This window comes from Sorex fumeus, unplaced genomic scaffold, assembly GCF_029834395.1.
Source record: "Sorex fumeus unplaced genomic scaffold, SorFum_2.1 ptg000061l, whole genome shotgun sequence".
In the NCBI taxonomy this organism is placed as follows: domain Eukaryota; kingdom Metazoa; phylum Chordata; class Mammalia; order Eulipotyphla; family Soricidae; genus Sorex; species Sorex fumeus.
In genome coordinates, this window is record NW_026606118.1 from 3,867,788 (window position 1) to 3,894,733 (window position 26,946).

General features: G+C 52.8%; 1 protein-coding gene and 1 pseudogene across 2 annotated transcripts in view; one reads left to right on the top strand and one right to left on the bottom strand.

The window, feature by feature from the left end:
* The window catches only part of MAP3K4 (mitogen-activated protein kinase kinase kinase 4), a 68,260-nt gene that overhangs the window by 31,522 nt on the left and 9,792 nt on the right, over nucleotides 1-26,946 (bottom strand). For both annotated transcript variants that reach the window (XM_056126436.1, XM_056126435.1), the window contains exons 2-3: nucleotides 14,227-14,417; nucleotides 3,262-4,577 (exon numbers count right to left, since the gene is read on the bottom strand). In XM_056126436.1, coding sequence (XP_055982411.1) covers nucleotides 3,262-4,577; nucleotides 14,227-14,417 — 1,507 coding nt within the window. The remainder of the gene's footprint in view (nucleotides 1-3,261; nucleotides 4,578-14,226; nucleotides 14,418-26,946) is intronic.
* On the top strand, nucleotides 25,776-25,872 carry LOC130034831 (uncharacterized; annotated as a pseudogene).

Consider the following 26,946-nt stretch of genomic DNA (forward strand, 5'->3'; position numbering starts at 1 on the left):
GGTTCGGTCCGGCTCGGTTCGGCTCGGCGCGGCTCAGTTTGGCTCGGCCCAGCCCGGCCCCGCTCAGCTCGGTTCTGCTCGGCTCGGCCGGGCCTGGCCTGCCCGGCTGGCCCGGCACCGCCCAGAATCCACACACGGCCCGGCCCACCGGTTCGTGGGGTCTCCCGGGGGTCTCCAGGGAGCGCGCGCGCGCCTGCGGCTGGTTTCGCGGGAAACCTCCTCACCTGCGCGGGAAGTCACCGCACCCCGAGCGCCCTCAGGGAGGCCCGCGACCGGTAAGGTTCCCCCCACCACGTTCTTGGTCACACCCCCTGCACCCAGGCAGCCAATCGACGTGGCCCCTGGACCCAAACAACCAATCAACGTGATGTCTGAGCCCACTCGCCCTAGCCTCTGGACCCAAACAGCCAATCAACACCATCTCTGGACCCAACTGACATGGGCTCCGTATCCAAACAGCCAATCAACGTGATCGCTGGACCCAAACAGCCAATCAACGTGATCGCTGGACCCAAACAGCCAATCAACGTGGCGTCTGGACCCAAACAGCCAATCAACGTGATCTCTGGACCCAAGGAGCCGCCCAACAAGATCTCTGGAACCTGTTCTTGCGGCTCCTTCCCCAGGGGAAGCAGGTGTTCAGGCCCAGCCACGGTCTTAGCTCACCCCGCGCTGCGCACAAGCCAACATCAAGTTTCACTACAATTGAAAGTAAAGCAAGAGGGACAGGCGTTACATTCAAATATGACTGGGGGGCTGGAGGGAGAGAATCCGAGGAAGAGAACCTTGCCGTGCATGCAGCCAGCCCCCCCTGGCTCTGGCACCACGCAGGGTCCCCAGGGCAGCGCCGAGCTTCCCTCCTGAGCACAGAGTCAGGAGTGGCTCCTGAGCACCACTGGGTATGGCTCCAAAGCCAGAAAGTAAAGAAAGAATGAAATATGATTTTTTTTAATTTTACAATTCTCTCCTGAAAATATGTGTCTCCTAAGGTAAAGCCAAACAGAAAGGAGTATCAAGTAAGCACAAATCCTTCATGAGCATTTACCACTTTGTTCTCTGGGTAAAACCCAGAAAACGCCGCGAAGAACGTCACAATACGCAAATTCTGAAACCCATGCAGAGCACCTGGGAGCCCCTGAACGGCAAGGTGCCTGTGGTGAGTGAAATGACTCCAAGGCTCCTGCACATAGAGAGGTTCCAGAGGAAGAGGAACGTTGGGACGGGAGAGTGTGGACACAGAAAAGAGGTGAACCTGCCAGGACCTTTCAGTCTGTGCCCACTAGGGGTCCTTGTTGGAACTGTATCTTGCCAGCAGGGAATCTGCGACCAGCCAAATCACTCACCCTCTGATTTAAGGGACAAATCCTTGGCACGTTCTAGCGCTACGCTACTGTTTTTGACAGCTTCATTATAAGACGTCATATAAACTAGACACTGATCGACAAAAAGGAACCTCACTTGCTCTGGAAAATCGTGTAATAAAAAGTAATTTATAGAATAAATTAAGAAAAAATAATGTACAAACTCACTTTTAAGAATGTTTTTGTTTCTGGGCCACATCCAGTGATGCTCAGCAATTCACTCCTAGCAGGGCTCAGAGGACATTATGAGATGCTGGGGATCGAACCCAAGTGAGCAGCATTTGAAAAAGTCTTACTCCCGGTACTATCTCTCTGGCCTCCACTTTTAAGATTTCTAATCAAACTATACTGCTACAAATTTTGATTAAATTCACAAACATTTTGCTTCCTATTACATGCAAATCTTATCTTTTCTAGTGGTTAGGGCTGGAGCAATAGCACAGCGGGTAGGACATTTGCCTTGCAAGCGGCCAACATGGCCGACCCGAGTTCGATTCCTCCCCCCTCTCGGAGAGCCCCGCAAGCTACCGAGAGTATCTCGCCCACACAGCAGAGCCTGGCAAGCTCCCCGTGATGTATTCGATATGCCAAACACAGTAACAACAAAGTCTCACGATGGAGACATTACTGGGCCCGCTCGAGCAAATCGATGAACAACGGTAGGACAGTGACACAGTGACAGGATCTGGCTATCAGATTTTTTAAAATATATATATATATCTTATAATTGCAAACTCAGGGCTTCCTCAGATGGTTTCCCCTCATAAAGAATGGTCTTCCAGGGGCCAGAGAGATATAGGGGTTTGCCTTGCATGCAGCAAACCCAGATTCACTCTCCAGCACCCTATATGGTCCTCCGAACAGGAGTGATTCCTGAGTGAAGAGCCAGGAGAAAGCTCAGATCACCGTTGGGTGTGGTCTGAAAACAAAAACAAAAAGAACTACCATCTGTCTGAAGACCTCTGACTTCAAAGCACATCAAACTGTACAATTAGCTGAAAACGAAATAATAAAAATTCAAACTTCATAGATATTATACTAGAATTTATTGGAACTCAGCAGACATGAGCACAAGAGATCTCAAAAATCTAAATGCTTTTGTTTTTAGCCAGATAAACACAGACTCCCGAAAAGAGGCAAACCACGCTCTTCCCCCAGGCCGGAGAGCGATCACAGGATCAATCCCGGTTTAGCCCCCTTACCCCCTAGAGTTAGAAATGAACCCTGAGCACAGAGCCAGGAGTAAACCCTAAGCACCTCCACGTGTCGCCCAAAAACACACTCACAAAGAACAACGCCCAACAACATGCACTTCTCGGTCCCGGCTCCGTGAGAGAAGGGGCTCCGGACCCCAGGCTGTGCTCTTGCCCCTCACTAAAACCTTCACACGCCGTGTGCGTGTGGGGAGAAGTCACTGCACACGCCCTTTGGTGGTCCTCACTTTATAACTCACATCTCTTTCAACTACAGAAATCAAAACTAGGCACAGCACTGTCAAGGAGGTGAGCGGGCGAGGAGCCAGAGGGACCCCGGGCCCCTTTCAGAGCACTCGAGCAGAGGGCCCCACACGATGGTGCAGCTGGCAGACCCGGGTACCATCCCCGCATCCCACACCAGGAGTGGCTGCTAAGGGCTGCTAAGGGCAGGGCCAGGGGTCAGCCCTGCGCACCACGCTGACTGGCTCCTGACCAGGGTTTCCTCTGCGGTTACCAGGGCCGGGGTCCGAGGTGAGGCCTGCTCCAGTCCCACGGCCCACGCTTCATCCCCTGAGCCTCAGACACTCCCCCCTCCTGGCAATGCCTTCAAACACATCGAGACCACCCGGATCCCTGAATGAGACACAGCACAGACACGGTCACCCCGTCGGGAACGGAGGCGCCGGGCAGCCCAGGGGACCTACCTCCAGGGCGCGGTCGCTGCTGAGCAGGGCCATGCGTGCCCGCTGCAAGGAGCCGTCCATGAGCTTGTGGAGGCGCAGGATGAGCTTCCGCAGGCCCATCTGCTTCAGTGCTTTGTCCACAAAGGGCCGATAGATCGAAGTCAGGCAGTGCCGGCTAAAGCCCGCGTCCACGCCGCCGTCGGGGGCGCCCCAGCCAACAGGCTCCTCCTCGAAGTCCAACCTCGGCGGCCTCCTGGCCGCGCCGTCCGAGAGCGCCCTGGGGTCCGGGAACTGGTCCTCTTCGCTCTCCTCCGTGCTGCTGTCCAGCTCCTTCAAGTCTCTGTCGGGGTCGTCGCCCTCCTCGTCGTCGTCCTCGTCGTCGGGCTCGTTGCCCTTGGAGGAGCGAGGAGACGGGATCTCAAACACTGGCCAGCCAATGTCTGACAAGTTCTTGATGCCCAGAACCGTGCCCATGATCCGCAGCTTCTGATTCAAGTCCTTGGTGATGTTCAGCCACAAGCAGAGCGCCTGCACCCTGTCCTGGAAGTCCTTGGCCGCGTACTTCTCGTAGTCCTTCTGGAGCGCCTGCAGGGACGGGTAAAGTGCTTCTATGTACTCCAGCAGCTCCATGATGCGCTTCACCTGCTCGAACGACACCCGCTGGCGCTGCAGGTGCTCGTGGTACGTGGAGCCGCCCGCACCCTTCACGCCGGCCCCGGGGGGCCCGTTCAGCCCGGCGCCGTTGCGCGCGAAGGCGAAGGCCCCGTAGTTGACTTTGAAAGTCAGGATCTCGTTGATGATGTCCGGGATGGCCTGCCGGGCCGTGTAGAGGAAGAGGTCCTGGTCGTTGATGGTGCGCCCCGCGTGCCAGGCCTGCAGTTCCAGCCAGATGAGCTCGTTGGAGCGGTTGAACCAGAAGGCGGACGTGTTCTCCTGGCCCCGCTGCTCCCTGTCCTTCTTCTTGGAGACTGAGGTAAGCTTGAGCAGGAGCCGCAGCGTCTCGAAGAACTTCAGGCGATCGGCGGGGCAGTCGGTGCGGGAGGTCTGGCGGGCCGTCCTGGGGATGGGCATGGGCACCGACACGGGCAGCTTGGCGTGGCTGCAGCCCAGGCTGAGGTAAGGCTTATTGAGGTCCACGTCCGGGATGGGCTTTTTGGGGAGGGCCCCCGCCACGGAGTCCAGCATGAAGGAGCACTGCACGTGCTTCTTGTGATCCCGCTCAGTGGTCCTGAGCGCGGCCCGGATCTTCTTCTCCTGCTTGGAGGTGTGCTCCTCGGCGCCGTCCGCCGGCCTGCCGGCGTCTCGGGGCGGGGGCTGGCTCGGGGCGCTCATCTTTTCTGTCGAAAGAGGAGAGAAGCAGACGATTACTCTGAAAGAAACAGCAGACCAACATACGCACTTTTCCGTGCTGTCACTAGCAGGGGGGAAACCACACCAGAGGCTGAAAGGCGAAAGGCTTAAGATACAAAGGCAACGTGCAGATTTCAGCTCCCGCCCCTTTCTTTCTCCTGCCGCTGCCCGCACTTGCTCCTCTGCTACGGCCCGTTTCCGAGCTCAAGGAGGGGTTTGCTAGTTGCAGCATCACCTCCCCACAAGGGACTGTCCACAGCTGCAGAAAGGAGAAACAGAGGCACAGACCTGACCCGCGTGCAACCAGGCCCTGCCCAGGGGGGCACCAAGAGCGCAAACTTGGGGCCCAGCACATGAGCACGCTCCTCCCATCTGTGAAGTGGAGGAGACTCGCCTTAGAATCATTCTCAGGAAAAGAAAACAAAGACAGACAGATGAGGAGCAAATGGGTAACTTGGGGCCGGAGCGACAGTCCAGAGGGGAGCGTGCCTGCCTTCTGCACGGCAGACCCAGCTGCAACCCCCGCCACCCCGTGCGGTCCCTCAGGCTGTCAGGAGAGACCCGAGTGCAGAACCAAGAACAAGACCTGAGCACAACTGGGCGAGGGCCTAATCATTTATCTACTTATCTATTTTAAGAAAATCTGTTTCAAAACACTTGACCTCCTAGCCTGCATTCGATCCCTGGTCACCTATGGTTCCCACACTCTTGCCACGAGTGATCCCTAAACACAGAGCAAGGAGTAAGCCCCGAGAACGGCCAGGTGTGGCGCCCAAACAAATAGCTGTGTGTGTGTGTGTGTGTGTGTGTGTGTGTGTGTGTGTTAATAGAACTACTTTACCGCCAAATCAACTAAAATTAATTTTAGAATAAAACACAGTTTTTAAGACTTATTTTCCTGACCGTACCACGACATATTTTGTTTGCTTTCCAGTTCAGTGAAAAAGATTTTTTGTCTGCAAGTATTTCTGCTACACCTTAATGTAAATCTCTTATTACTGATTTTTTGGATCAGCAGAACTCTTAATGCTGATGATTTTGTTTTCTGAGGTGCCAGAAGCTGAACCCGGGTCTCACCATACCCCGGAGCCACGCTTTTAACTGGTTTTAATCTTCTCCTAAATACCTTCAAAACTTTCACAGAATCACCCACTTAAGAAATGACGTCATGCTTGTATTGTTTCTAGCTACAACTGCTTATGGACTCCCATTCATAAAAAATTTATATTCAGGCCAGCCCTTGGCTGTTTTGTTTAACCGGAGTTCTTTCGATCTTACTAACTTACCACATAGACACCATTTGTTGCTATTCAACAAATCAAAGAATTTTGCAAAGCTCCACTGTCTCTTACTTCTCAAGCTATCAATTCATAGCAGACTACTCTGTTACTATGAAACAAAACACAACATACAAACTCCAGCACTAGGTCAGCCTGGGAGCTAAAAAGGAAGCTCTTTTCTTGCTTGCTTTTGCTGGGTCTCTGGTTTGCAGCTACTAGTTTCAGGCGCAGTTTCACAGCCTCGGCGATGCACAGGCCACACCACACCCACAAGAACCCCACGGTTGCCCAGCTCAGACCCCTCTGCGCTGGGCCGCCCCACACTCCGGCCCCACCCCGCTCACCTCAGGGCTGAGTGTTCGTTCTGTGGTGGGTTTGTGGTTGTGTTTTCAGTTCATTTGCTTGTTTCCTTTATTGTCCACATACAAACCCTTTCAGTACTTGGGGCTGGAGTAAAAGTGCAGCGGGTAGGGCGCCTTCCTTGCATGCGGTTGACCCGGGTTCAATCCCTGGCACCTTATATGGTCGTCTGAGCCCTGCCAGAAGTAACCCCTGAGCACAGAGCCAGGAGTCAGCCCCGAATACCACTGGGCATGTCCAAACCTCTACAGTCCCCCCAAAAAACATCTTTTCCGTATTTGCCTTTGTACTGACATACTCTCCTTGGTGCAGTTGCCTCAGATGCTTATACTACTGTGACAAAATGGACTAAATATTTAGAGAACTCACACAACTCAACTCAGAAAAGATGTTCGTCCTCATTTATTGTGTGGGAAACACACCTGGAGCTGCAGAGAACAGCCTGACTTGCAGGCCGAAAGCCACCAGCAGGTCCAGGTGGGAATCAAGCCCCCTGCGTGCACTCTTGGGGGACTCACCCGAGCAGTCCCCCAAGGCCTAATCACAGACAGATCACTCACAGCATCAAAAAGATGGAGCTGGAGCGACAGGAAAGTGAGTAGGGTGCTTGCTTTGCACGCAGCCGACCCAGGTTCCATCCCTAGCACCTCATATGCTCCCCTGAGCACTGCCAGGAGTGACCGACCCCTGAGTACAGAGCCAGGAGTAAGCCCCAAGCATGGATGGGTGTGGCCCAAAAACAAAACAAAAAGATGCCACGTGACCCCTCGGTATGGATCTGAAGAACCCTAACAATCTAAAGAAAAGCACCCTGATTCTATTTCTTTATGTAGACAGAGTCAAATTTTAGCAAGCCTAATCCTCAAGTTTTGTAGACTGCATACAAATCTTGTTTGAGCACACACCACAGTTTATCGCATAATCCTTGGAGATGTGTTTTCATACAGCGAAAGTTTAATACATGGACTCACAGCGAAATGTCAAGAAAAGCAAATTACAAACACATCAAGATGGGACAGAGAAGGATTTGCGGGATGGGCAGGAGGGATGTTCGGACCCCACAAGCAGGTGCTCAGGGATCAAACTGGGGCTGGCCACAGGCAAGGCAAATACCTTAAACCCTGCGTCCTAGACCAGAGAAGAAGATCGGGATTTATTTTGTTCCTCAAAACAAACAACAAATTGGCTTTGCAACTGTTTACAAAATAGGAACTGATGTATGTTAGTATAAAAATGATGTAAGCTAAAATACTTAAACTCAGTTTAGCTACTATTTGAAAAAAAAAAAAAAACCAATCCATCTGCTCTATACTGTCAGTAGCTACAGTTTTCAAACAAGACGTTTGTGATAAAGCACACAAACAGGGGCGCTCACTATCAGGCAGGAAACAGGCTGGAATGTCCTCAGGAACCGTCAGGGGAAGAGATGCTGAGAAGAGATGCTGAGAAGCTGGGTACCAGGGAGAAGTGCCGATGCTTGGAGGAACTCCCCCGAGCTCATCAGAGTTCACTGCTACCCACTATAACTTAAGGAGCCTTTCAATAATACTCGAAAAGCCCATCATCAGTACACAAGCTTGTTGCTTATTTAATTTTCTATTAAATTTTCTACTGCAGTTTAAAAAATTTGGTTAAAGTAAGTAAAGGCCCTCCCGTTGATCATCGATTTGCTCGAGCGGGCCCAGTAACGTCTCCATTGGAGACTTTGTTGTTACTGTGTCTGGCATATCGAATACTCTCGGTAGCTTGCCGGGCTCTCCGAGAGGGGCCGAGGAATCGAACTCGGGTCAGCCATGTTGGCCGCGTGTAAGGCGAACGCCCTACCGCTGTGCTATCGCTCCAGCAAATCCTAAAAAGAATAGATTCAAACCATATAGACCATTTTATGTGAGAAGTTCTAATTATGGCTGTACGGAACTAGTTCAGAATCACTGCAGTCTAAGCAGTGCCCCCCAACTTCCGCCAAGGCTGTGAATGCAGCAGTGATCGCGTGGCGGAGTTGAAGCGAAGCAGCTACTAATCACTTATGCCAGAGGAGAAAAACAGGACAGGGAAAGGAAAAAAGTCAGGGAGCTGAAAGCAAGCGAATGACAAGCCCCAGGACTTCCCTGAACAGCGAGTCCACTGGGCCAACAGCCGGGCTGTCATCAGCCACACCTAAAATGGCTCCGTGGAATCTGCATAAAGCGTCTTTTTTCAAGGCTTACAAGTGCTGGGCTCTCTGGAAAACAGTATGGACGATTCTCAAAAAATTAGAAATTGAGCTCCCATTTGACCCAGCAATACCACTCCTGGGAATATATCCCAGAGAGGCAAAAATGTATAGTCGAAGTGACATCTGCACTTGTTTGTTCATTGCAGCACTCTTTACAATAGCCAGAAACTGGAAGAAACCTGAGTGCCCAAGAACAGATGACTGGTTAAAGAAACTTTGGTACATCTACACAATGGAGTACTATGTAGCTCTTAGAAAAGATGAAGTCATGAAATTTACATACAAGTGGTACAATATGGAAAGTATCATGCTAAGCGAAATGAGTCAGAAAGAGAGGGATAGACATAGAAAGATTGCATTCATCTGGGAGATATAAAGTAACAAAGTATGAGATTAATACCCAAGAATAGCTGAGATCAGCACCAGGAGGATTACTCCATAACTTAGAGGCCAGCCGGGTATCCTAGAGGAAAGGGCAGTTCAGATAGAGAAGGGAGCACCAAATAAAGGATGTTTGGAGGATCCTCCCAGGAGGGGAGATGCATGTCGAAAGTAGACTATGGACTGAACATGTTTGCCACTCAATGCCTCTTTTGCAGACCACAACACCCAAAAGGAGAGAGAGAACACAGGGGATTGCCCTGCCACAGAGACAGGGGGGATGGGGGGGTGGGGGTGGGAGGGATATTATCCATGGTGGTGGAAAATGGGCACTGGTGGAGGGATGGGTATCTGATCATTGTATAATTGAAACCAAAACACAAAAAATTGTAAATCTACAACTTTAAAAAAAAAAAAATACAATAAAGGGGAAAAAAAAAAAAAACAAGTGCTGGGCTCTCCCTGACACAACGTTGGACTCAGACCCCTCTCCACGGGCCTGCATCAGGCCAAGGCCTGCCGTTCCCTCTCGCCTTGAGGAAGGGGACGGAGCAATGAGGGTCCAGAGCAGGGCTCAGCCGTCCCGCACTCGCTAAGCCCGGGAGCAGTTCTGAGCGGGCCCACACTCCTGCTTCCAGGTTCCCGGGCTCCAGCAACTGTCCCCGCACACTCGGAGTGCCCCCTGAAATGCAAGTTCCTGGGTGCACCCCGGCTCTGATTCCAGCCGGCAGAGTGGCCAGCCCTGGTGGAGGGATGGACACTGCTTTAGTCCCTGCTCATCTTTACAGCCACAACCTGGCTGTTGTCGCCACAGTACGTGATGACTGGCCCAGAGCAGGTGGCCAGGTGATGGCCAAGGTCAGGGTAGAAGCCTAGCCACCGTCAGCCCACCATGAGACGGATGGATGGGGCAGCAAGACCGGTTCAGGAGAGGGGAAGAGGCTAAGAGCTGAGACAGCCGGCAGAGGGCTGACGTGCAAAGGCTCTCCGGAAGGACCAGGCCAAGCGCTGACCCCGGGCCCTGCAGAATGGACTCTGCTGAGACAGGGAAGCCAGTTTCGGCCAGAGAAGGGAAGGGCGGGCAAAGGGGGCCCTGCAGAGTGTGGCTAGCCCAGGGCGTCTGTCCGCGTTCTGTATTTATGAGATATGCCGATATAGACGGAATGAGACTCTCCACTTCAAGTGGCTCAGTTTCACAGTAATATTTATTATATTCTTCCGCACCAAAGGACTTGCTAATCCTGCTACTGTTAGCAAAAAATATATATTTGCACGTGCAAACAACACACACCCTTGAGATATTAATGGTAAGAAGATGGAAGTACATTCACGTATAAGTAGGCTGATTTTTTAATTCAGATAGAGAAACTATCTTGAAGTTATTTGTCCTCTATAATCTGGCAAAAGTATTGTTGAAAATATAACTGCATAGGGGCAGGCTTGGGGGATATTGGGGAAAATTGGAAATAATGGTGGTGGGAACTGGTGCTGGAATACTGAATCAACTTTTTTTTTTTAATTTATTTTTTTATTTTTATTTTTTGCTTTTTGGGTCACACCCGGCAATGCACAGGGGTTACTCTTGGCTCTGCACTCAGGAATTACCCCTGGTGGTGCTCAGGGGACCATATGGGATGCTGGGAATCGAACTTGAGTCGGCCACGTGTAAGGCAAACGCCCTACCCGCTGTGCTATTGCTCCAGCCCAATACTGAATAAACTTTATTAAAATTAAAAAATTAATGAAAAAATGTAGCTGCTATGGATTATAATGCAGACTCTTAAAAAAAAGTGCTCTGGCTTCAAAGTCTTAATCCATTTTTCGTCTTATTTTGGGGGGTAGGGGTGTCACACCCAGCAGTGCTCAGTGCTCCTGGCTCTGCACTCAGAGGAAGCTCAGGACACCAAACCTGTACTATCGCTCCTGTCCCTCAAAGTCTTAATTCTTGTGTAATCAGCATCAACTCTGAAACAGCTGGATGTTCTTCCTTCTGTTCTGTCAGAAGAAGAGCACTAGCTGTCTTTCTCACAAGCCAATCCAAGAATGGTCACACGTAAGCAAATATTGCCTAACACTTGTCAAGATCCCAAGTGCTAAGATTCGTTAGTGCTGGAATAACCTTCCAGGCCCAGATAGCTTCTGCTCAGGGCACAGCAGCAAACGGATACTTCAGTCCCTTCTGGGTCAATGTAAATGCATACACACACACACACACACACACACACACACACGTGCACACTTGCATGCACAGACCCTGCACGTAGGCTTATCACACACGTGCACATATGGATACACCCCCACAAAGGCACACACAAACACATGCACACCCCTACATGCACACACATACACAGAGGCACGTGAGAAGCCTGGAGAAGCCTTGTCCAATCAGCCGCTCCCCAGCACCAGCAGTTGTGGGCTTTCTCAGCCTGGGCAGGGATAATCGATAGGGTCCCTGCCAACCAGCAAAGACCAGTCTTCATCTTGCAGGGAAGGTCCCACTGTGCACTCAGCAGGGAGTCTGCTCACCCCAGGAAGTGTGAGTCTGCCGCCGAGAGTACCTGCATGAAGTAGTTCCAGCAGCAGCTACTCACCCTAAGAGGAGAATCTCAACACTCATCCAAGTTTGAAGCCAACCTCAGTCAGAGAGCTGATTCAGGAGCTTCCCTGGCCTTCGGCTGAGCCTGGTGTCGGACAGCTGACAGTTTGCAGGCAAACAGGAACTAAGCATCCTCACCGAGGTGCTGTCAGCTCATCACAGCTCTGAAAAGCTGAAGTCAACATTCTGGAAACCAAGATGCCTTTAACACTCTAAGGGAAACCCAGCCAGGAACATGCGGAAAGGGGCTCCGTGCACTCTGCAGCCCCCCCAACTGGCCATTTGTCCTTGCCCATCCACTCTTGACAGCTCTGCAGAGGCTGAGGCCCCGGCCCTCACTTGCTCCTGCAGCCCTGTCCAGACCGCTCTGCCCTTGCCAGCCGCCCTCACAGCGCTGGGCAATCCCATGTGGCAGCCTTGTCCTGCTTCCTGGGGACGGAAACCACCAACATGGAGCTAGTGACAGTGCTGCCGTGCCCACTCCCGCAGGAGCGCGCGCGCGCGCGTGTGTGTGTGTGTGCATGTGTGTGTGCACTCCCTATGAGCTGTGTGCGTGCGCGTACCATGCACGTGTAAGCACACTCCTCACAGGAGCTGCGTATGTGTGTGTGTGTGTGTGTGTGTTTCTGTCTGTGGTGTCCACTCCCCACAGGAGCTGCAAGTGCACGCGTGCACTTTTCATGGGAGCTGTGTGTGTGTGTGTGTGTGTCCTCACTCCCCACTGGAGCTGCTTGGGTGTGTGCATCCACTCCCAGAATGGGGTGCCGAGCTGAGCACCACTGACCAGAAGACGAAGGGGTGCTGGCTCAGGAATGTAACCCACCTCAACTTGGTTACTGAGAAAGTCCTAAATGGCTAACGTGAAAATCTGAGGGTGATCGGTTAGGGATGTCTGCATCCTCAAACTGGTTATTGATCAAGTGATGAAAGTGGGGTGCTGGAGCAGAGATGTAATAATAAGCTCAACTGGTATTAACCAATTACCCCCGCCCCCAGGACCTGGGCCTGTGGGACACCCCGCCCTGCGCCCTCTGCTCTCTGTGCTCACCCCCTCTGGCATGTGAGTATAAGAAGTAAGTGGCGGCTTGGCCCAGGGTCCCCAGGAGCAGGGCAGAGCTGCTCTCCACATGAGTCCGGCACATCACTAGCCTGCCAGGCTTCACCACGTTGCTCTCAAATCTCTGCTTCTCAATCTATAACACGGGACTAAACTCTAGAGAACTGGTCCAAAATAATGGGGCCAAGAAGTGAATCAGACTGGCACCTCCCAGTAATTGCACGCCAGTACAACTATTTAATAATGTGTACATCGTTAGACGCACATATGATAACACAGTTACCATTATACAACGAATACAACGGCACTGATTCTGGGAGTGCCACAACAAAGCCGTGCACTAACAATACAACCAGCCAGTACTGATTCAGGAAACGGCACAGCAGATGCCTGACCGATACCCAGCACTGGTCCAGGAGGTGCCACCACAACTTGACTGTGACCTGTCCAACTAATCAACACAATTCCGCAGGCCAGACTGGGCAGACACTGCTTCAGTGGGTTTCAGAAATGAGCTACGCCCGTTCCTGGAAGATTCTGAGAAACAGGTCAGGATTGGTGCTGGGGGTCACGAACGAAACTGAACAAGACGAGTTTCCAAGTACAGGCCATGCGCCAACTGCACGTAATGTTTAAGAAAGGAGAAATCTTACTTCCTAAGACACCGCCCAGGATTTCTCCCAAGCTACAGCTTCTCGCGGGTTTGTAAACACAACCCAAACCTTGCCCTGCCCTGCTCCCTTCCCGAGGAAGAGGAACGACAAGAACTGCTCCGTGCAGTGAAGTCCCTACGCTGAACTCCACACAGTGAACTTCATACACTGCGTGATGGACAGTGAACCTTGTGCAGTGGGCCTCCCACACTGAACTGCACACAGAGCACTGGGCACAGAGCACTAGGCACACTGCCTCAAGTCCAGCAAGCTTCACACACTGAAGTCTGCACAGCACAGCTGGTATAATGCACCGTGCAGAGGACTCTGCACACACATTCATAACAGCAAACTCCGCATCATGAACTTTGGGTCGTGAAGAAGCCAGCGCAGCGTCAAGACCGCCAGTGCGGGAGAAGGGGGGACAAGGGGAGCCTGCCCCACAGCCCAGGGACCAGGGTGCAAGAAGAGAAATGGAATGAGCTGGGAGGGGGACGGGCGATGGGGGGCGGGGGGGAGGGCGTGTCTTGGCTGAGATCAAGAATGGAAACCCGTGTCCCGGACGGGAACAGGAGGATGCGCCCCAGGAAAGTCTGGGACGGTCTCGAGCAGCTGCTCGGCGAGACGGAGAGGGAATCTGCATCCACAGTCCCGGCTCTGGGGTCTGACGTCCACGCATCATGCAGAGGCCAGGGCAGCAGGTGGGCAGGACACGGCTCGTCTGCGTCAGAGGCCAGGGGCAGAGCAGAGCTGGGCCTGGGAGAGGGATACAGGCCAGCCCACCTCGGTATGGAAGGACAGAGCGCCGCCGAGGACAGAGCTACACACTCAGGATGAACCGTGGCCAGCGGCCTGGGGCTGTCTGGAAGAGATTCCAGAGACTTCCATCTAAGAGACTCAAAGCATCCAAAGGAAAATGCCCACGGGACGAGCACAGATGTCCACGCTCGGCCTCCTCCCCACGCTCAGCGTGGACGTCCCGGTCACTGCACACGAGCGTTTCTTCCGCTCCCCGGCCAGCAGCACCCCAGCGGGCGGCGACGTGTCCCAAGCACCCGCCCACCCTGCGCGTAAGCCCGGCCACACGCACTCACCTTTCAGACTGGCCCGGCTGGCCGGCCGGCTGCTGTTGTTCCTCTGGTGTTTGGCCGACAGGCGCTTCATCTGCCGCGGGGTGCTGGGCGGCGAGGTGCCGTACAGGCTCTCGGCGGTGGCTTCCTCTGAAAAGTCCTCGGTGTCAGACTCCGAGTTCCCGCCGGCCCCATCTCCCAGGGGGCCCTCCTGCCTGGGGGAGACAGAAGCAGAGTGGGGTGAGAAGCGCCCTCAGCCCCCTGGAAGCTCGCCCTGGCCCGCAGCCAGGAGCATCTACGGCCGGGCTTCCTCCTGGCCACTGGCCACTTTCTCTCGCACAAGGCACGCTAGGGCCCCCCCTCCCCACCCCCTTGCAACAGACACAATGTTTCAAAGGAAAAATTTGGGGGTTCTGGGAGAAAAGAGCAAAAAGTCCCCAGAAGCTACAAATCAGGCGGAACTAAGTACAGGCTTGTGTGCCAGCCCCGGCCAGCCTAATTGCAAAGCGGGCACTCAGGGCTGTGCCCGGGGCGCCGGTGCTGTCCCTGTCCTGGGAGCGCAGAGCAGGCCAGAAGCAGAGTGTGACAGCAAAGTCCAGCGAGCACAGGGTGACAGGGGGTGGGGCAGGCGGGGGCCAGACTGCCTGTGGTGTCTGCTCAGGGTCCCACTGTCTGGAAGGAGAAGCTTTCATTTCTCTCAGCCTTCCTCGCGTGTTCTCGGAAAAATCTTTTGCCAATGTCCAATGCCCACCGTCCAATGCCCACTGTTTCTCCAACACTGTCAGTATTTTGATCAAGTTTCTTCTGTCAAGCCAACAATAAAATAGAACAAGAACATAGACCATCCCCAGAGGCAAATAAGAAGGGACCAATTCATTCAGGATTTTCTCTGCCATAGCCCCCAGCAATTCTGACCGTACTGCAAACTGTACCCCAAATGCTGGGAGGCCTCTTCCCGGCACCCCCCTCCCCACCAGAGAAAATCCAAAGCCATCGCAAGGGAGCAGGAGAAAGAAAAATCACAATGCCTGCACCGTGATCACCAGCCTGGGTAGACAAAGTGATTTAAAACAAGTTTTCTTTCAAAAAATAAAAACACCGCAGAATGATGGGAAACTGCAGAGTGATGAGAATCTGCAGACCCTCTGCCAGACCAAGACCGACCTCTTGCGGACAGGACACTGCAGGGGAGGCAGATGCACAAGAGTCACTGGACCTGCCCCGCCCGCCGGCAGCCACGCACCACTCGGTCCATCTCACGCGACCTGCCCGAACCTGCAGCTCACGGATCCCAGACCCGGGGTGCCCTGCACCCACCGCCCTTCCCCAGAAGCCGGGTCCTCCTCAACATCCACACATGCAGGTCTGAGGTGAGCTCGGCTGGGCACAGAAACCTGCCAGCAGGGTTTCCATCTCCGAGACTCTCCCGTGCCTGGGGGCCCTGGGGCAGCTGTTTCTCCCAGACAGCGGCATCTCGTCAGTGCTCGGTCACCGTTCCACGTCCCAGACACGAGAGAATAGCCGCCACTGCATGCAGTGTGCCACGAACCCGCAGGACGGCCAGGGCACAGGTCAGACAGGAAGGGAGTCGGGTGGGGCACACAGGGAGAACGACCCCCCGGGGGATGCCACTCTGTCTCACAGGCGAGGTGGGCGCAGCCTGCACACCTTCAGGATACGCAGGCACCAATTTAGCAGTCAACATGAGAAAGGGCAGCAGGAGGCAGTGAATGATGACGCCACCCATAAGGCGTGTGTGCGTGCGTGCATGTGTGTGTGTGTGTGTGTATGAAAGGATATGTGGATGTGTGAGTGAATGAGTAAAATGCAAAGTGAAGATGGAAGAGGGAGTGTGAAGCAGCAGAAAATGTCCCGACTTCTGTGGACCCAAAAATCCACAGGCCAGACCCCCACCAGGGGAGCCCCCTGGAAAGATGCCCACGACAGGGCAGACTAAGGGGCCAGGAGCACAGAAGTGGAAAGGTCAACTCCGACGGAGAAGCCACTTAGAGGGGGGAAAAGGGGCTCGTGCTGACTCGCTGGGGCCACACTGCCTGTCTGGCTGCCTGTCTGCCTGTCTGTCTGTCTGTCTGTCCGTGGGGCTGGGAGCAGAGCCCCTCAGAGAAGCTACACCAGCTGCAGGGCCTGTTCCCAGGCCGAGCCTGTTACGAAACAGGGGGCCTCGCTGAGTGTTTGTGTCCTCACACGAACACAATAAACACGGCTGATTCAAACCATTTCCAAATGATGCAATTATCTAACCGCAAACATAAAGAATCCCAGGAAGTGAAAAGGCCCCAGCTAATAACGCTGAATTACAAGAAGTGAAAGCACAACACACTTCAGCCCTCCTAACGCGTCAAGCTTCCCAGGAAACAGGGTCGGAAAAACGCCGTGTGGAAACGCCAGGACTAAGCAGAGCGTCTCGTCAAAATGAACTCTACAACAGCCATTAGACAAAGGGGAGGCTGCACATTTAAAACGTTCCTAGGAGGTAACTGGCTCAGGCGGGATGGGTTTCCCAGTTCTTGGAAATGTGGCTGGCCTATACCCCTCAAGTAAATTAGCAACCTAATTAGGAGTTCGGGCAAAGTCCAACGTTGTTTAAAGGAATTTAAAAGTTTCTAGCATCCACTAAATAAAATTCACAATGGCTGACACACTATCAAAAAAAAAAAAAATCACAAGGAAACAGTCAACCAGGGCAGAAAATCGATAGAAACAAGAAACGCCTTAAGTGAAACCTAGAGAAAAGTACAGTTGGCTAAGTCCGCAGAATGGGACAGGCCGCCCTTTCCAACGCAGGACGGGGCGAGACCAGCGAGCCAAGTATCAGCAGGAGAAGGGACACACAACCAGCGCCGAGGGCAGGGGACAGAAGGCCCTCTGTGAGGAGCAGGCCGTCAGAGTGACAGTGCGTGTGTAGGCATGGGGGCCACCAGGGAGGCGGGGGCACCCCAAAGATCTCTGAGGAAGTAAGGCTATAAGCTTTCAACATTTAAAAAAGGTCAGAGGCTCACAGACCCAAAGACTCAGCAAAAAAAACACCCAATTTGGGATTATGTGTATCATAATCACACTGCAAAAATTAAAAAAAAAAAAAACAAATAAAAAACAGCGAAGAGGAAAAGTTTAAAAGCTGCCAGAGAAAAACAACTTTGGAACCTCCTTTTAGAAGCAACACATAATGGGGTAAAAGGGAAAATTAAGTAAAAGGGTTTTTTTTTCCCCTTTAAAAATAAGCATTTACAGACATAAATCTAGGAAAATAAATACTAGTGGTAAGTTCAAAAGCTCTCCATCATTTCAATTAACTAACCAAAAGTACCCACCAACGTCATTCTGTATTAGCTCATGCAGAAGAGCTAATGTGGTCAGCTGACTGGTTCAAAGGGTTTCCATGGACACAACTATTCTGGGTAAGGAAAGTAGTGGGCCAGCGACAGTTGCCCCGAATCTTGTTTGTTTCACTTATGTTCAGAAACACACAAAGGTAGCGTTAAACTTCTGACAGCCCACATACAACTGTGTTTCCCTCTTATCACCACAAGCTGCAAGACTTCGATTCACTTTCCACCAACTTGAGGCTAACGAACTCTGCCATGACCCGTAGGTAAATCACAGGTAGCCTGAAACAAACAGCTCGAGGAAAAGATGGACTCGGAATGATGAGTTCTCAAGCACCTGTGCTTTGCAACAACCCGGAAAAAGGTGACTTTCATACAAAGTTCTTTAGCAAAGTCCTTAGAACTTGTCACCCAGCAAGGAGAGATCCCGCTGAGAGATTCTCTCCACCACCTTCCCACCAACCTATCCTTCCTTCCGGGGGCTGGGAAATGAAGCCGGGCAAAGGGAAGGAGGGCAGGGAGGCAGGGGGCAGATTTCCCAGCTTCCTTTTCACAGACTTGCAGAGTTCGCCTGGTCCACAGAGAAATCAAAGGGAACTGAGCAAACTGAGGTGGCCTGAGTTCCTAAGGTAAGAGCCAATTAACTAACACATTGGTTGATCTACATTATCAGTGCACAGTGAGCAGTTACTCGCTGGCCTCCGGGGGCCACTGACCCCTCTCGCACCGACCCTAGATACTGCCTCCAAGCGGGCCTCGCCCACTCTAGGGTTGGATTTCTCAGGAGTAGCCCAGGCTTTAGCTAAAAGTCCAGTTTTAAAAGTAGATTCCCAAAATAGAAATCTTCTAAGGAAATGAACAAGAAATGATTCCCCCAATTAGGGTCAAGGGCAGGGCCCTCATCTGATCTCTCCCTCCACCCTCCCCTGAGTTCCAGAGCCCGTACAGAATGAGTGTCCAGCATCTTCGAGCAAACGCGGTGACCTGGAGAACTCAGACCGCACCGACGTCTACGCTCATCATCACGCACAAGTAACACAGGACTGAGGTGAAGAACGGGATGTCCAAAGGGAATGAGAACTGGAGATCTAAGTGACGGTAGCCCCGGGCACCACAGTGATGCCTGCAGAACAGCATGTAAGAAGAAGGTTTGAGAATCCAGGCGGCCGAAATCCCCCCATCCCCAAGCCGCTGGTAAAAACAGAGTTAAGTGGCAGTGTCTGCAGACACGTCCGCTAATTTATTAGGAACTTTCTCGCCAATATCAGAGCTGATTTTTTTCCCCCGCAAATTAGAGTTGTTGTTTTTCGCATAGTTGAGCTTAGCCACGACAGCATGAAGTGCGCTGCCATAAAGAACAGGAACCGGCAAGATTCAGGCAACAGCTCCCAATAGATGCTCAAATGAGCACGTACTGGGAGGGTGCAAAGGCTCTAGGCCAAGTAGCCTCAGCACTTGGGGGAGCAGGAAACTCACAGGCCCGCCCAGGGGGAGCGACTCCCCAGAACCAATGCTTGGGAAACAGTAAGAAAATGAGAACAAGTTACCCGGTGACAAAGGAAACAAATTATTTTGAATCTTTATTTTTGAAAGGGCTGGAGCGATAGCACAGTGGGTAGGGCGTTTGCCTTGCACGCTGCCCACCTGGCCGAGCCGGTTCAATTTCTCCGCTCCTCTCGGAGACCCCAGCAAGCTACCGAGAGCATCTCGCCCGCACTGCAAAGCCTGGGAAGCTACCCGTGACGTATTCAATATGCCAAACACAGTAACAACAAGTCTGATGAACAATGAGAGGACAGTGCTACGGTGCTATTTAAAAAAAAAAAAACATACGCACTACTCGGTATTTTCCCATTTTAACTGCAAAATAAATTTTATATTTCATACAAATTTAAATTTATATATTAAATTTAATATTTTAAGCATGCTTTCCTTTGACAACATTAAATTTTTGAGGTTTACGTTTTGAATCAGTGTTACTTCTTCAGAAAATACTTTTGAAATAACACACAACCTAGGGTTTTTCAGTAAAAATATAAATATGAAAACAGCACTGGGTAGGTCCTGACCTACTACTGGTCATAAACATCATTAGTCCCGAATAACCAGCAATAATTATTGGGGCCTCTTGACTATCACAGTGAAAAAAAAACAGAGCAAGGAAACGTTACTTTGCTCTGTGTCGGTTTTTTCCCCCAATTAGGCTGACCCCCGCCCAGTTCATTTCAGAAGTAGCCTTCTCCCTCCTGGCTGTACACAGGCTGTGTGATGTATGAAATGTCAGAGCTAGTTTAAACATAATCTCCTCCCCAAACCAGGGGCACCCACTCTGACCAGAGGATTCTCCCCCACACCCTCCTCCCCAGATCAGGAGCACCCACTCTGACCAGTGGCTTCTCACTAAGCTGCCTCCCCCCAAATCAGGAGCACCCCGTCACTGCCCTGCGAGATGTCCGTGGGTGTGGGCTTCCTCGGGCCGAACCTCAGCAGGGCCATTCGTGTGCTCCAGGGCAGTGAGCCTGCGAGGGGTGACCAGCTAGCTGCCCAGGAGAGCAACGGCAGGCCGCCGGAAGGGAGCAAGGCCCAGCTCCAAGCGCCAACTGACAGCCAGCACCGACCCACGAGCCCGTGAAAGGCTATTTTGGACCGTCCAGCTGTCCCAGGGCCCAGGCCAACACAGAAGCAGACAAACCACTCACCACCGTCCTCTGTCCTCGGCCTTAAGCGCAGTGCGCCCGGCGTTATGGTATCCCTGAATCCCTGACCTCCAGCCCGTCACTCTGAGGCAGGCCCTGCCCTTTCGAGTGGACACTGGCAGGAGACACGAGTCCAGCCCAGCATATGGCCACCCAGGCGGATAGCACTGGACAACGTGAAGACATGTGGGATGCGATTTTTTCTTGGACTTCCCTGATTTTTCTCCCCAAACTTGAAACAGTCACTCCTCTGCCTAGCCTGGCCACTGTTTTCATCACGTGCTCTGCCTTGAGACTTTCCAAATTCACCTACAAAAAGAAACTCCCACCTGCATCCGCGTCCCACGCAGCGGCGGAGCAGTTACCTCAACCCCACAGTCGGTCGCAACTGAAGCCTTCAGGGCATCTCTGCAGGCCTACGGACGAACGAGCTGGCAAAGGGCACGGAGTTGCGTCACTGCCCAGAGAAGGATCTCGGGTACCCATTTCTGGGGACAGGAGCGGGGCAGGTTTGAGGCCCCCTCCGGCAGTGCTCGGGGGGTTCCTCCTGACTCTACACTCAGGAATCACTTCTGAGGGTGCTCGGGGGACCATATGGGATGCCGGGGACCGAACCCGACTCATGCAAGGCGAGAGCGCCCTCCCTGCCGCGCCATCTCTCCAGCCCTCGGGACCCTCTACGCGGTGAGCTGCCCGCAGCTGCGAGCATCCAGGAGGATCTGAGCGACCACTGGCTTTTCTAGTAATACTCCTTATTCGAAACAAAAACAATTATGAACTTTAAAAAGTTATTTTCAGTTCTATCCCTGGTGCCACATACAGTCACCTGATCCCTAGGTGCGGAGCCAGGAATAAGCCCCGAGCACAGCCGAGTGTGGCCCCAAAACAAAAACAAAAACCAAAAAAGGCCTAAAAACCATTTTCAGATGAGGTGAAGCCGTTACAGAAACAGCTACAAGGGCTGGCGGGCACACTTCACCTGGGGGCCCCGAGCTCTGTCCTGAGTGACCCAGGGGCGCCGCTGGGTGTCCTTCCCTCCCAGGAAAGAAAACAAGTTCTTATAAAATCTTAACCACGCCCGAGAAACTTCACATTAGGGGCCAAGGGACAGTGGGTAGTGCCCTTGCCTGGCACACAGCTCACCTGGCTCCAATCCCCAAGCATAGCCAGGTGTGGCCCAAAGACCAAAGAGATGACTTCGTTTTACTCTCCTTCACTTTTGGTCCACCAGAAGACCACCCGAGCCGCATCCCAGCCCCGTGCTCTCCCACCCGTCCCGGGGCGAGGTGCTCGTACGGAGGGCTGTGCCGAACCTCCTTCTGGGAGGCTCCAGGCCATGCGGGGAGTGTCAGAGGGAGGCATGGAACGAGCCGCCAGCCCAGCACCGGGGCACGAGCAGCTCAAGACCAAGAAAAGAGCAACCCAGAGCGAGGCGCGTCAGTGGGCATCAGGCAGAGGCTTGACCGGCCAGAACTTGGGCCCCGGGCAGGCCCACGCAGAGGAAAATCCGTCGAAGTGGGGGAGAAACAAACAACAGGGGGTCTTCTTATAGAAGGTCAAGGGCACAAAAGAGCACTGGACAGCTGAAAGGAAAAACAAGGAAAACGAGCAACAGGTTCAAGGCGGCAGAAATGAATCAAGACCATTTTCCAAATTCCCTTCCTTTGGGAAAAGCGCTTTGTCCCATGTCACTTCCCCAACAAGTCGATCTGAGAAGTGCCGCTGTCGCACCATACACACATACACACACACACACACACACACACACACACACGCACACAGAGGACACCCGGCGGGCGGCTTCAGGGACAGATGGCAGAGGGGTCTGGGGCAGGGGCCGGGGGCCAGCTACTCAGGGCCGCAGCCTCCAGATCTCTGCCAGATGAGGAGCTCTGGAGACTTGTCACACAGCAGGGAAGAAGGACAAGTGCAAAGGCACCCCAGCTGGGGCAGACGGCGAAAACCTCCGACAAACAACCACACTGCTGCCTGGTGGCCACTGTCCACGGGCACTGTGGGAGCGAGCACTGTTCACGGCCACTGTTCATGGGCACTGTGGGAGTGGGCACTGCCCAGGCAGCCACTGTCCAACCAGCCACATTAGAGGATGATGACCATGGCTGGACTTCCCAAGTCCCAGGGCGCCCCCTCCCCCCAAGAGTCCATGGCCCTAACCAGCTGGCCCCTGGCGCCCTCTGGTGCCCCCCATACTCCCAGGACTGAACCAGCCAAGAGCCTATACATCGCAGCCTCGGTGGCGAGGCAGCCTGAAGGAGACCGCACACGAGCACTTTTTCACGATTCCACGCCCTAGTCGGCTCCGATAAAGCACTGCGGGCCTGCAGAAAGAAGGTGCTAGAGACTGCTAGGGAAACCGCCGTCTGGACTCAGAAACGAAGATGGTGCTCAGGGAACCGCACGGTCCAGGGTCAGAGCCCCACAGCCGCTTCCTGGGCCAGCAGCACCCAGTGGCCGCAGCCGTGCTGTTCCTCCCCCCCCCCCCCCCCCCCCACTCCAGCCCAGCGCCTTGCTTCCTCTCGACTCCCAGTGAACTGGCAGGGGCAGTGCCAGAGACCGCCACACCGTGTGCCCCGGTCACTCCCAGGCAGGAAGTCAGCACATGCCCGGGGCTCGAAGGCCCCGACACACCTGCCCACACTGCAGCAGCCCTAGTGCACGGTGGCCGATGGTGACCAAGAGCGACGGGCAGCGGCTACTGAGTGTGGCCTGGACAGAGAGGCCTTAACTGCATCACTCCCTCCCAGGGACAGGGATGAATGGAGACCTTACTGGTGCCCGCTCGAGCAAATTGATGAGTAATGGGATATCAAGTGATCAAGTGATCCCTCCCAGGTGACAGGTAAAACTCAGAGCTGCTTCTCTGGCCTGAGAGAGTTTTCTTTTCAGGAGGGGGCAAAAGGGGAGTCTGGGGTTGGGGTCAGGGTGTATTCCTGGCTCCATGCTCAGGTGTCACTGCTGGGGAATCACGGGTTACCAGAGACTGAACTGGCATCAGCCACGTCCCAAGCCAAGTACCTGAACCCCTGCACTCTCTCCGGCCCAGGAAATTTTTCTTTTTAATTACTTTGAGAAGCTGGATAGAGAGAACAAGGGTTGAGGTGCTTGCCTCACATGTGGCCGGCCCTGGCTTGAGCCCCTCACCCCTACCCCACCCCTCAACACACACACATGCACACAAACACACCACACACACACACACACACACACACACACAGCCCATGGGAGCAGCCCTGGAGCAGAGAGCAGGCATAGCACCCAAGCCTTGCTCAGCATGTCCTAAACGCCTGTCCCCTCGCCAAGTTACTTTGGTTCAGATTTCCGCTTGGGCCAGAGACATACAGTGGGGAAGGCACTTAGATGTCCTGCACACGGCCAACCCTGCTTCAATTCCTGGCGCCACTGGCAAGGTCCCCAGAGCTCCGCCAGGAGTGATCCCTGAGCACTGCCGGATGTGGCCCCCAAACAAGCCAAGGGCACCCTTACTTGGATGCTCTTCTCTTAAATAGACTGCATCCCTGCAGTGAGACCTGGGGGTCTCTCCACAACCCACATCTCAGGAAGCCCCCTTTGCCCGCAGCCATCTGCTCTGGGCATGGCCTGCACCCCGTCCCAAGGCCCGAAGAATCACATCTCGCACGCCAGCACAGCCCAGCTTCCAGCCAGGGGCCCAGCCTCAGGACGCCCGCTCACCTGGTAGACGAGCTTCCCGTCTACCTGCCCGGGCCTCACCTGTGACACAGCATGGGGGAAAGGTGGGTCTCATTCATGACCCCATGCTCCCAGCTCTCACAACAGGTAGCAAGGAAGGCACCAGTTCGGATCTGCTGGGAGCTGCAGCTTCACTTCTGGCCCTGGCCTCGCCTGGGTGGGCCCAAGTGCTGCTGACCCATGCAGACAAGCACCAGGGCTAGAGCACTCTCACCTCTGCTGGGGAGAGGGCAGACACGCCCGTTAGTCTTTCCTGTGTATTTTTCTATTTTGAGCTCAAATCAATCACAGATTTCATGCCCACCGGATAGTACATCACTATACTGGCAAATTTTTAATTTGTGTTTTCGCTTGATCCGCGGCAAGAATCTGGAAACAAAAGTCTATGCTCTCTGCCTCAATGTCCCCGGTCAGGCTCCACCCGGCCAGGCTCTAGCTCCGTCTGGCCTAGCAGAACCCTACTTCTGGACAGAAACACAAAGGCACAGTATTAGATCCTCTCCAGAGCGAAGTCCCTCGGCCTGAACACAGAACTCCTGACCTGGCACGGTTCCGAAACGCCCAGAAACTAAGAAAAACCGAATCTCCTAACACTTCCAGCACGAGGGGAAAAGGAGAGTCAGAGACAACCGAAGAATGTCGACTGAAGTGGGACTGGACGGAGCAACCATTTGTCTACCAAGGGGTCCCCTGGTTCCCGGCCCTGCCATGTAGGCAGATGGGCCCCGGGGAGCCGAGACGTGCACCCACATTCAGATAAACCTTCGGCGAATGAGATGAGAGGGTCGAAGCGATAATAAATCAGGTTGGGTGTTTGCCTTGCATGTGGCAGACGTAGGGCCATCCCGGCACCCTGAGCTCCACCAGGTGTGGGCCCCCCAAAACGAGATTAGTATGAGTCTAGCATTTCTGGTTTAACAACAACAACAACAACAACAAAATCAGCTCTCTCTTGTCATTTAAAGTCAACTATGACCCAGGGATGAGAGTTTTACTCTTTTTGTGTTTCTTCATTTCTTTGTGTATCTTCCTGTGCTCACATAGGCTCACTAGGACTAAGAGAGAGCTGTCACTCTTCTATTTTACTTTAAGCTTATGAAAAATATGAACTCCCATGTAACCAAGTCATTATTCTGACAGACTTTATTTCAGTGGCAATTATCAGTTTAAATTTTCAAGATCTTTAGATTGACTGATTTGTAAAGTAAGTAAAGGCCCTCCCGTTGATCGTCGATTTGCTCGAGCCCAGTAACGTCTCCATTGGAGACTTTGTTGTTACTGTGTCTGGCATATCGAATACTCTCGGTAGCTTGCCGGGCTCTCCCGAGAGGGGCGGAGGAATCGAACTCGGGTCGGCCATGTTGGCCGCTTGTAAGGCGAACGCCCTACCCGCTGTGCTATCGCTCCAGCCCTAAATGCATATCTGTTTAGACATTCTTCCACTATTCCTAAAAGTATAGGAACAATGAATACTAAACAACTGTTAAGTTCACAGATTTTGTTCATTATTTTATATGCTACAGAGTCTACATGAATATGTATGAATATGTAAAAATGTAGATACACACATATATGAGTCTATTAATGAACTATTTCATTCTGGATATGAAAAACTACAAACAGCTCATAAAAAGGGAGTTTTAGGGCCAGACACAGTACAAAGGGCACGGTGCTTGCCTTGCCCTTGGCCAAGCTAGGTTCAATGCCCCACATCCCATGGGGATCCCTGAGCAGAGCCGGGTGTGACTCAAACCACCTTCCCCCTCCCCCGCCCACCCCAATAAAACAATAAATGTCTACAGTGCTCCTTTCTGTTCATATACCAAAAAATCAGAAGGATACAGAGAAGATTAGCATGGCCCCTGCAGAAGCAGATTCATGCAGAGTTCCTATTTTTATACGGAATACTCGATAAGAGAATGGAGTAAAGGGGGATGCCCAGAGCACCCTTGACCCCAGTGTTGAGAAGAAAAGGAAGCAATAAACCAAGGGGGGAAGAAAAGAATGGTACCGCCATATATCCAAACACAGACTCAGTAACACAGAAAAGAGATCTATCTAAGCTGCAACCACGTAGACTTTTATCTTTGTGACCTGCCTGTCAAAGGCATGGGGCAGGGATTGGGACGAGAGGGCGATCTGGGAACACTGGTGGAAGGAACTTGAACACGGGTGGTGGGACTGGAGTTTACTATATGCCTAAAACTCAATTCTCAACAACTCTGTAAATCACAGTTCTTTAATTTAAAACAATTTTTTGAATGTCTATAAAATCTTATTGACTGTGGTGAAAGCTAGCTCAGGTTCGGTGGGGAAGGGGCTGTTTGAGGGTCACACCCAGCGGCGACTGCCAGCGAGGTGCCCAGTGGTGCTTGGCGGGCCACGCAGGGCCTGGACGGAAGCCAAGACCCCCACACGTAAAGCACCGTCCTCCGGGGGAGATCCTCAGTAAGGCTTGTAGCATAAAACACACAAGATGGCACAAACAGAGTCTCGTTTTCTCTGTCACGATGCCAAATGCTGCTTCTTCCATTCTGGGTCTGCTCTCAGGAGATCATAAACTTATTCTAGGGTGAAACTTTCTAGCAATATGCCTAAACTTCTGCATCCCACCAGAATCAAGCCCGGTGGCGAGATTCTTCACATCTCTTAACAGTCCAAAGATATTCCTTCATACCTTCCCCCCAACCTCCGATTTCTTTTTTGAGCTGTAGTTTAGGTCACCTGGCTGGTCACACCCTCCACTGATTCCAAGCTGAGACCCTGGGGACAGTGGGTCTCAACGGAGAGCCACACCCCTAACCTGGAGGGGATGGGTCCAGAGATCCTCAGGGAAGCCCCAGATATGCAGAACGCCTGCCCCCCCTCCACACCTGATTCCTGAAGAGACAGCCTAACCACCTGGGGGTAGTCTTCATCTAGTAAATGGGTCTATACCAGGACGTAGCTGAAGATATTTTTTCTCCAAAAGA